At 36.5% G+C, this 11,181-nt stretch overlaps 2 protein-coding genes across 2 annotated transcripts; one reads left to right on the top strand and one right to left on the bottom strand.

Annotated features, from left to right (window-relative positions):
- The first annotated feature begins 3,376 nt into the window (after positions 1-3,376).
- Positions 3,377-5,660, top strand: LOC113727519 (uncharacterized). The gene is made up of 2 exons (XM_027251736.2): positions 3,377-4,173; positions 4,271-5,660. The coding sequence occupies exons 1-2, from the start codon at positions 3,443-3,445 to the stop codon at positions 5,346-5,348; spliced, it is 1,809 nt and encodes a 602-aa protein (XP_027107537.1). The 5' UTR covers positions 3,377-3,442; the 3' UTR covers positions 5,349-5,660.
- Positions 5,661-7,033: 1,373 nt separating this feature from the next.
- LOC113727518 (uncharacterized) lies at positions 7,034-10,640 on the bottom strand. Its single transcript, XM_027251735.2, has 2 exons — positions 10,402-10,640; positions 7,034-9,696 (listed from the first exon to the last, which is right to left on the bottom strand). Exon 2 carries the CDS (start codon positions 9,686-9,688, stop codon positions 7,376-7,378), a length of 2,313 nt encoding a protein of 770 aa, XP_027107536.1. The 5' UTR covers positions 9,689-9,696; positions 10,402-10,640; the 3' UTR covers positions 7,034-7,375.
- Positions 10,641-11,181: the final 541 nt, after the last annotated feature.

Below are 11,181 nucleotides of genomic sequence, written 5' to 3'. Positions count from 1 at the left end.
ACTGGATCAGATAGGGTCGGATACCCATAATATTCGGATATGGATACGGATCATAAAACTAAAAACCCGCGAGTACCCGACCCGGGGGTATATTATACAAATATTAAAAAATATAGGAGTAAATTTATAATATTTTAAAGTTATTAACCCTAACATATCAGTCATTCAATTGGAAGCGTAGAGTCTTCACTTCAACGCCGCCGACACTCCTTCAGACTTTAGTCCTTCTAGTTCTGGGCTTCTGGCCGCAACGCGGCAACAGGCAACGGGCAGTTCCTTGCCTTCACTATTTCTTCTTCTATTCAATTTTGCCCAGCCCTTTGAACTCAAAAGAAAGCTGCCCATTTCTTCTTCTCATTCAATTGTTTCCTAAACACCATATGGCTGCTGTCCAAGCAGTTGGAGTCCCCATATGCTGCAATTCGGCCCCCACCAATCTCCAAAAGACCAAGAATTGGAGAATCTGCCTGCAATAACCACAAACTATAACTAAGTGCATAGCATAAGGTCCTGAAGTGAAACAAATTGGCTTGCATATCACGTCTCAAAATGGTCAAACTCCACACATTCACTTTACTGCTCAATCATTCTGTTTCTACTCAATTCCTTTTATTGCTTTTGTTGTGCTTTTCTTACTCTGTTTGGTTGCTGATGCAAAAGAATGTTGAATACACTTGATGTCCAAATGAGTTTTTTTTTGGGTAGGGGCGGGTATAGGCCCCTATACCCGCCCCTATTTTTCGGGTATCCGAGGTTAATCGGAGCGGATTAGGGTCAAAAATTAGTGACCCAACCAATTGCCGTTTGGGGCGGGTACCCAACCCGTGTCCACCCCTACATTAAATTCTTAGAGGTATTTGTGGGGTTTCTCACCTAAAAGGCCATGAAAAGAGGGGAAGAAGTGGATCAAACTGGATTTTAGCTCAAAAGAAGTATTTTAATTTAGATTTGAAAAAGTAATGCATAAGGATTGTTGGGTTAAATCAGGGGCAGCCAACTCCCTTAGTGTCCTGTTATTTGCCATTATATATTTCTCTTGCTCCGAATCGCTTGAGTGATCAGTTGATAACTCAATTACCACATTAAAATCGAGGGATGCTACAAAGAAACGTCCTTCCTTGCGTTTCCTGGTCTCCTATCTCAGCCTGCGTGCCATCTTCTCAACCTCAGGGTCGTATATCAATTCACATGTGTGGGAAGAACGAGGCATAAACTAGCAAAAATACCAAAAATGAGGTAAAGAAATAAATACGTGAAAGTAAAACGAAATAAAGTGAACTTAGAAAAAGAACCAAATAATTTAGGCACCAGTCTTCGGCAACGGCGCCAAAAAATGATAGGTGTCAAGTCTGTACAATAATAAAGACCTACTCAACGAAAATATGAATTTGCATATAGCGGTAAGTAGGGTCAATTCCACAGGGACTGGGAAAAATTTGCTCTTTTTCAAGTTAAAACAGAATGGGGGGATTTCCAAGATTTAACGGCTAGTAAAATATCCCAAAGATGATAAAACGTGCAAACGAGATTGAGAAAGACAATTAATGGGAAAAAACTCTAGTCAAGATTACACTTCGAAAATGGTTCAAGTAACTGATCATTGATGCAATTATAATTCCAACATTCATTAATAAGCAGGTTTTAAACTGCCGATACGATCTGACAGTCAGTTTCTCCTTACTGTTTCGATAGTTAAAGTACGACCATTGACTACTTTTCTAATTTAGAAATAACCCTAGGTACGACCATAGGATTTAATTCCCCAATTGCATTAGAAACTCGAGAAACCCTACTCTAATCAATAAATACGCTACGAGGGTTTATTTAAATTAGATTGCATGTTTCCCCGACACAAACTCAATTATGTCAGTTGCTACCAGGATTAGAACAGTTAAACAATTACAGATTCAACTATTTCAATTAGCAAATAGATTACGTGTATAATTAAATATTGTGCATCTATTCAATCATACACAATAATCATACTCTATAAAGCAGAAAACATACAAATATCAAAGAATAGAGGAAATAAATAAAATCAATTAGATCTCACAGTGATCGTTGAACCAAATCCTCGGTGTTCCTTGACTAGAAATATGAAATTAGCTCTCCATTAATGGAGAACAAGCCATGCCAGAAAAATCTGTTTGAAGTTTTTCAATTGTCTTCTTTAAAAATCGGTCAAAAGGAAAAGTAAAGACGAGCAATTGTGCTTTTTCCGTCTCTCGCAAAAAATGAAAGTTGTCTCCCCCGAATTCTACTTGACTGACTTCTTAATTGATTGGTTTCCTAATACCAATCAAATTCCTCAAAAAGTCCTATTATAATTTAGTTTTCTAAAAGCTTCCGAATTGTTCAAGACTTACGTGGGGTGCATGGAAAATAGGAAACTTCAGCAGCTGTCAAGCTTTGGAATTTGAGTTGGATTGGAAACTGTCCGACGTTAGGAAACTACCAATTTCTGATTTTGCACCTTGAACTTCGATGCCCCACATGCAAATCGTTAGGAATCCTCCATTTAAGCCTTTTTCGCTCCAATTTCTGAAATTAATACAAAAATACCAATTATGGGTAAAATCAGTCAAATAGGGTAATATCTAGGGTAAATAAAAAAGAAAATATAAACAAATATACCAACTAAATGTACCCTATCAGTCATGTTGTTATAAAGATTTATAACTATTAATTTAGATTTATCACTGATAGACGTGAAAAAAATATTAGATACATAATATGCACTACCTGACATTTACAAGAATTAGTAAACTATCGTTAAATAATGATAGTGGACTATATCTTGTCTAGTGGGTAGTAGATAAAGTATTATTTGATGATTAATGATTACTACTAATAATTTATAGCATGATGCACATGGAACCTGGAATATGGTTCTCCTGTAGATATAGATATTGCAGATATTTTGCCTATGTTAGGTGCCTAAATCGCTGCAACAATGATCAGCACCTATGGTAAGATATACTTGCCTGCTTTCTTAAGCTATTGACTTCAACATTAGACTCGTGTCTTGCTCGACTTAACTCAGAAATTTGTGCAACAGAAGAATTGCATAAGCAACTACATAAAGAGAGAAAAATTCTTTTAAAATTGAAAAAAGAAAAAGAATCTACCCTTTACAGTACATGATTAATACTATAAATTAGAAAAAGGATCAATTAAACAGAATATTCTGCGACTAACAGAATCTATTGCACAAATAACATAATTTCAAAGAAAGAAAAAGAGGATGAGAGTGGACCAGGCTAGTTACTTGCTAGAGCAATCAAGGAATATGTTCCTTTTTGACGAAAAAAAAAAATCAAGGAATATGTTCTTCACCGCTGGTTTCATTTCATTTTGTATGCAGTCATAAGTTCAACTGGTTACCTTGAACTCTCAGTTACACATTCAGTCACAAGACATTATAGGATAAAGCAGAAGAAGAATGGAGCTGCAACATTTTGGCCATGAGCATCCACTGGAATTCAAGTCTGAGGGTATGTTTGAAGAAGAAGAAAAGGAAAAGTTGCCCAGTTATAATTGTTATATGTGTCGGAAATCCATTTCATTGCCGGCCTACTTCTGTAGACATTGTGATTGCACCTGTCTCCACGAGACATGTGCAAAGTTGGCTGATCAGGAGATTCTACATCCAATGCACTCAGCTCATCCTCTTAAATTCACCACTTTGGCTCAATCCCTGCGCCGGTGTGATGCTTGCTGGCAAGATTTCTCTGGTTTCAGTTACAGTTGTCCAAAATGTAATCTGTACATATGCATAGAATGTGCCCTGAAAGTTTCAAATCGACGGATCATCAAACACGATGTTCACCAACATCCCCTGACACTAGTAAAAATGGAAAAGTCAAGCAAGTGCTGTGCTTGTGACAGCCTGATGTTTGTTCCAAATAGTGACATTAATACCCCGTCTTACATGTGTACTACCTGCTCATTTTGGATACATGAAGAATGTGCTTCATTACCGACAATCAAAGGACTTGAGGATCATGATCATGATCACCCCCTCACCTTGGCTTACCAACTTCCACTTGAATTTCGACGCTATAATTTTGAATGTGAGTTTTGCAGAGAAGTATTGAAGCCATCTATGTGGGTTTATTATTGTGGTCGTTGTAGATACTTTGTCCATGTCTACTGCCTAAGCATCCATGTCAGGTTTGTCTTTACTGCATTAATGTAATTTACTTTGAATGACATTTGTTTCATGATATTCATTTGGACTTTTTTCTGCATTAATTGATTTTTTGTTAAGATTTGGGAGTCGCATAGATTATTATCATTATGATGCTGAAGCTGGTCCTAATGATCTGAGGCTGCCCTGCAATGATGTGTTCGATGAAATGATCAAACCTGTGATGGAGAAAAGGATGAAAGAAGAGTTAAAATTGTTGCCGGAGATTAAACATTTCAGTCACAGCCATCCGCTAATCCTTTCTTCAACTCTGCCGGTGGAGAATGAAAAGGATACTGAGGAAATGTTATGCGATGGATGCATCCAACCAATTTCAACTCCGTACTACACTTGTGCCGAGTGTAAGTACATGCTGCACTTAACCTGTGCCAATTTTTCACCTGAAAGATTGTGTCATGTTTGCGATTATGGTCACTTTTCAACCCTGAAAAAGTTTAGAAATGAGTTGGGGTACTTTTATTGCTCGTGGTGTGATACTAAAGGTAATGGCTTTTTCTTCGACTGTGAAGAATGCCGTATCAAAGTCCATTTCAACTGTCTTATCTTTTCGTTTGGAGAGCAAATGGTTTACAAACTTCATAAACAACACATTTTATGGCATGCAAGAAGTTACAGGCAAAGCCCATCAATGCACTGTCATGCCTGTAGAGAAGAGATAACAAGCTCGAATCCTTACTATAGATGTCGTTGCGGTTTCTTTTTGCATCAATGGTGTGCTACTTTACCAGGCGCAGTCAAGCATAGATGGGATAAACACCCTATTCTTTTGATGCATCCACCGTTCAGTGATCATCCAGATGAACTTTACTGTGAGGTTTGCGAAGATGAGATACACCCCAAAACTTGGATATATCATTGTCGCGAATGTGATCAATCTTTTCATCCTAGATGCATTCCTCGACTTGGTAAGGATGGTAATGTGAAGTTTGGTAGCACCATTCAAGTCGCCAATCATGAGCATCCCCTTAGGTCTGTCCGAAAAAGTAGATACAAATCTTCCTGCAATGGTTGTGGTACAAAATTTAATGGTGGGAAGGCATGGGAATGCGAAGTCTGTAGGTTTTCCTTTTCCTTGTGCTTTGCTTGTGTCTGCCATGCAATTGACCCTAGTTATGTACTCCCTGTGCCCCATGATTAAATATATATTGCATGGGGATTATATTGTAAGTTCACTCAAAGTCTCATCATTGAAACATTATAAGCTATGAGTGAGTAATTATTCCAAACATGAAACTCATTATATTGCAAATTGAAGTTGTCCAATATGACATTAAATATCTTTTAGTTGTGTGGCAAAGATTCATCCACATTGATTATAGGATCTTGAACTTCAATCAAAGAAGGATACAACATAATTTAACAGGTCTAATTCATCGTTAGATGATATACAATCACTGGATCAAAGTATGGAAGTAACCTTTTCCTAACAATCTCTCTCTCTCTCTCTCTCTCTCTATATATATATATATATATATATATATATTGTCTTTTTGCTTTTTATTGAAGGATCAGACACTGTGCCAGGATGTTATATTCTGCAAGAAAGAAGTAATCAGTACGGTCTTTCATTCCTAGTCCTTCTGAAAGAGGAATTGAGAGCTCTTATTGTTTATTAGTTGAAAGCTTATTGTCAACAAGTTTTAAGCATTAATCATTATTCTTAGCAATCATGCACGTTGTATAGAACTACTTAAGAACGGCAGAAGAACGCACACTAGACTGCAGGTTGTCCACAAAATTCCCCAAACAGCACTTGGCTGTTTCTGTACTCGCAGAGGAACATTGCCAGCTACATTTTTGCATATTATATCTGACATTTGGAATACATTCATAAGTATAGCAAAAATGCCTGAATCTTTCCATGTACTCCATAGTATCAGGATTGAGAAAATGACACTACCAGAAAAACAAAATAATGACATTAACCTTGAAATACTAAAGTAGCACATCTTCAGAATTTCTCGTCCCCTGAAACAAGTTGTGGTTAATCACTGTATATGACATTAGTTTCTTATATTACAAAATATAGGGCTTTTTTATTCAAATATTGCCTTTTTTTATCAGAAATATAGACAAATCAATTAATAAAATTCCAAAAAAGAAATTACATTGTCCACAGACTTTCTTCTCCCCTTCTTATTCCTGTAAGAAATTACATGCAAAAGAAACAATATAGATACAAGATTACGAGAAAGAGGGCCATAGTACTAAAGAACAAGGGTTTTACAGGTCACAAAATCAGAAACTAATCTTCTCGAAAGATGATGGAATGTCAGAGTCACAAACTCTAACCACTGTGCTCATTGTTTGTGCCCCTCCTACAATAACAAATGAGTTCTCAAACTTGACGCAAATTAACTGTGAGGCAGTCATCGCCTCAAAATTTCTGCCTGAAGGCTACCAGAACAGCCAAAATATTCAGCAAATAGAACAAACTGAGAAAGGAAGGAAGATGGAGAAGATTGTCGTTTGTTGAAGAAGGGAGAGAGACAGAGAAGATTGACATTCGTTAAAGAAAGAGGTGCCAGGATGAATTTTGGTGCAGAGAAGAAAATGAAAACATTTTGGTCTTAGATAGAGCATCTAAAGGATCAGAACTTTCTTTTTGAGGCATTGATTCAGTAAAGGCTTAACTGTATGTACACAAAGATTTAGGCATGTCTCCAACCAAAGCATGGATGTAAGTTCAACCATATGGGGTAAGATTACAGAGTTCTACAAGCCAAAATATAGACTATAATTGTCACATCTTCACTTAATTTTCAAAATTTATTTTACTTCATGATAAGGACAATTGTGGAAGCAAAATTGACGCACTTGTGAGAAGCAAGATGTTATATACTTGACTTGAATAATAATGTAGCATGTGATCATTGAAAGCATCAAATTCAGAAGGAAATTTATAAAGAAAAATGATCCACAATAACTAGAACATCAGACTACCAGAATATGCAAAATGACAGGGTACCGTTCAAATTCAATTGCATGCTTCAGAATCTATAATGATAGGCAACAAAAAATCTTCAAGAACTGTCCATGATGCCACCGACCTGTGAGAAACAGTGCTAGGATTAAGTTAATGACATCTAAAACTGAGATAGAAACTCCATATAAACACAGATTCAGTCCTTTGCAGCATTTATGTCAGCTTCACTAAGTATAATCTCATTGAGGAGCCAGAGGTATGGCAGCAGGATCAAGTTCAAAAGATCCTTCTGGGACACCTTCTCCTTCAGTGCCATGCATCGTATAAGAGGGGACTCGATGTGAGAATCTTAGTAGTTGATTTGGCGGTATTAGAACTGGCTTACCTTGGATTTTCCTCTGATATAGGCTCAGAAAACCTCCAACTTTATCCAAGAAAGCAACCTCGACAGCAGTACTCTCAACATATTCTTTGACAACCTCCACAAATTGATATTCATACCTCATCCTAGGGTGATTTTCTGGATTTGATCTCCACCTTATATCCCAGTCCTTAAATAGGGCCCAAATCTCCCCATTTCTAGGATATATTGTATATGTTAGTCTATCCATATTCTTATCATAATTTACTTGATGAGAGAATATACGAAAAGTAGTGATGTGTTCAGAATTATCGCGTGCAAACTTGCCACAGGCCACAGGGAAGTCCCTGTTTACCCAGTCAATCCCACCTTGATATCCTGGATGAGGATATAGCCAATTTATGCACAATTTAAATGGGCGAACATGTACCTTCATGATTTGGGCGTAGAATCTTGGCATGGGATCATGAGTATCATCATAACAAGCCCAAATTTGACCTGGGGAGAAACAATTCTCTTCTCTGTACTTGTCAAAATCATTAAATTCTCCTGGAGGATACATAATTCCTATTACTGAATGACCAGCAGAACCTGATCCTGACACATCAATAACATCACAATTTTGCAAGCTTTCTTCGGTAGGAGCATTTCCCTTAAATTCAGGAATATCATTAATATCACAATCTTGCAAGCTTTGTTCAATAGGAGAATTTCCCTCTCCTATTCTTAACTTTCCATTATCCACACCTGCAGAAAAACCAGTTGAATTGCCACATGCTGAACATTGAAGCAACGTTGCTTCGCTCTGTTCATCATGATTATTGCTCACCCGCAACCTCTTTGAAGAGCTTGGGATGTCATCAGCACCACTTTCTCTTCCTTGCTCAGAGATTGGTAGCAATTGTGCAAATGGCGTGCAATGGAAATGGTGATCAATGTCTGCCAAAACTTCCTCAGCTGCTATGACCTCATTTCCTGTTTCACTGCTCCCTCTTTTCCTGCTCTGGTTTATTGATTCACTGGATTCTCTATGCCATGAATGATCAATCCTCAGAACATCATAATCTCCTTTGCCAAGATGCAGTAGATTTACACTTCCATCTTTATCATCAAACCTCGCATCCCCAAGAACATCACCATTCCTTTCAGTCGCTGTGCATGACTTGAGCATTTTAATGTTACCATTCTCCTCATACCCCATTGCACTTGAAAAAGCAACGTAATACTTTGAGCAGTTCTGGCAGAAGAAATCTTTTTTTAGGCCACGTTTGAAGAGCACTTTCCTTACATCACAAAAAAAGCAGCTAGACTCCCAGATTGTTGTCGAATCAACTGATGAATCTAGCAGTTTTTTACTCTTGTGATCAGTAACATTTTGCATATTATGAGATGCTATATGCCCTGCAGCATCTGTCAATTGCTTTCCCCGTTCTGTGCATGCTAAACTTTCTTCCTCATTCAGGTGAAGACCATGCTTTGCTTCAGAACCAGAATATTGCAAGTGCTTATTGGAGATTTTAGCAGAATCAAATTGTTTCCCTTTAAGTTCAATTTCCTTCATCTTTAGATACAAAATCTTTTCCCTTGATTCAATCTCCTTTTCACGTTGCATCAACTTTTGCTCTTTCAAATCAAGTTCATTAGCTCTTTGCTCTATGTGATACTCCTTTAACCCAATTTCGTTAAACCTGTCTCCAACTGAACTCTTAATACTCTCAAATTCCTTTTGCTCCAGCTCAATCTTATCAAAAAGCCCTTGTATCAATTTCTCTTGTTCATTCAATTTTAACTCTCTCACCTCAATTTCCTCACGAATCATACCTAATGTCTCCTCCTGCAATTTTAATTCATTACTCCCTTTTTCTTGAAATAAACAAAATTCCTTCTCTTTTTCAACTAATTCGTCAAACTTTTGTTCAAGAGATTTCCTTGTCATATCCATTTCTTTTGAACTTTCACTCACTGATTCTTGAACTGAGCTTAAATGGGTCTCTCTGGACTGAAGTTCAGCTAAGCATTCCCGGAAAAGCAAGCCAGTTAAATCCAAGTGGCTCTCAAAATCTTCCCATTCAAGCATTAACAACAGAATAAAATTTTTAAGCCGGTCCTTTTTGGCTTCATTGGTAGCCAGAGCTTCAGATATCTTCTTCAAAACTCTCATTTTGTCCAAACTCTTATCTAATGTTATCATTTTTCTACCTGGACAGAAAGCAGGGTCCTAATCAGTTATAGTTAATCAAAAAAGAGAAGCCATACATGCATCCCGAAAATAGTCAGAGTACAAAAATAAGCAACTAGAGTTGCTAGAATCTACTAACTACCAAAAAGAGCCTTTCATACCACAATGCTGATATTCAAAATTTCCCAACTTATATGAGCAACTATACTTTGTGTCCTCAGTACATTGATCTGCTTTTATGGACAAGAGACTTGAACTTCAAACTTCAAACTATTTACCCTGAAAGCAATAAAATCACTGCATCCATCCTTATTTTGGGTGGCCCTTTAACTTTTTTGGTCAAGTTTTGTCTTTATAACAGGAATTTCCATGAACACTTAGTTAGATATGGAACTCAAAAAACCATCATTTTGGTCAGTTTTTTCTTCTTCATCAAATATTAGTTCTTAAACAACGGAAAGCCAATTTGGTCACTAACGCACCAGCAAATTTACAGTCATCCTTTATAATTCTGCAAAATAAAAGCAAAAAAGAAACCATTTTTTCTGCTAAAGTTCCATATCCATGCATGCCATTTCTCTATAGAAAAGCACAAGATCCATAAAATGAAAATAACCCACTTGCCAGATTGTACAAAAAAGTCAAAACAAGAAACCATTCTGCAGAAAAACTAAGAATTAAAATATGGGTCATCCTTTATTTTCCCATTAGGGAGCTGTAAGTACCTCTGCATTTCTGTCAGCCAAGAGAGTGAAGGAAGAAACAGCACGTCGGAATGTGGAACATTTGAGTGATCGGAGACGACATTTTTGGGAAAGATTGCTGGGTTTTTTTTTTCTACATACTAACGGCCGAAATCAGAAGAGCTTCCGTTGACAGATGATAAAACTTACAAGATGCCGGCAGAACTGGAAATGGCTGATAAAGTTGCAATTTTATTGGGAAAGTGTGCAGAACAGGACAGCTGCTGGCATGCTGCCTCATCAAATGTTTGTCAGTGCACACATTTCTTCCAATTCGGGGAATAAAAAATAGCCAAAAAAACAAAAAAGGAAGAATTTGTGGAAATTATTGGAGGATGTGAAGTTAATAAACCTTTATTATGAGGGCACTTTTGGAAGACAATAAAAATGCCAATAATTTTTGAATGAGAATAATATATAATAATAAGAGGATTTCTTATATATATTAACAATATATATATATATATATATATATATATATATATATATATATTATCGTTGAATCTACGATATAGAGGTAAAATTTATATTTTAAATTTAATTTTGAAAGTTTTCATTCATTCAAAACTAATAGTATATAAACTATCAATGTATATAAAATTAATCTTAATAATAATAGTGAATTGTATGGGGTGTGCCAAAAACAAATTAGTGAATTACTTAACACATAAAAAAGAGCAAAACAAAAAGTTAGCCATTAAACTAACTAATAAGCACATCCATTATCATTTCATCGATTATTACTCTTAATCTACAAAATAA

This window comes from Coffea arabica, chromosome 2c, assembly GCF_036785885.1.
Source record: "Coffea arabica cultivar ET-39 chromosome 2c, Coffea Arabica ET-39 HiFi, whole genome shotgun sequence".
NCBI lineage: Eukaryota > Viridiplantae > Streptophyta > Magnoliopsida > Gentianales > Rubiaceae > Coffea > Coffea arabica.
The sequence above is the reverse complement of the archived record's forward strand: the minus strand, read 5'-3'. Positions and strand labels throughout refer to the sequence as shown.

Excerpts from the sequence above, each read along its gene's own strand:
- LOC113727519 (XM_027251736.2), top strand. The coding sequence starts at position 3,443 with ATGGAGCTGCAACATTTTGGCCATGAGCATCCACTGGAATTCAAGTCT. Across the intron at positions 4,174-4,270 it reads TGCCTAAGCATCCATGTCAG|ATTTGGGAGTCGCATAGATT; the intron begins GTTTGTCTTTAC and ends TTTTTTGTTAAG.
- LOC113727518 (XM_027251735.2), bottom strand. The coding sequence starts at position 9,688 with ATGATAACATTAGATAAGAGTTTGGACAAAATGAGAGTTTTGAAGAAG.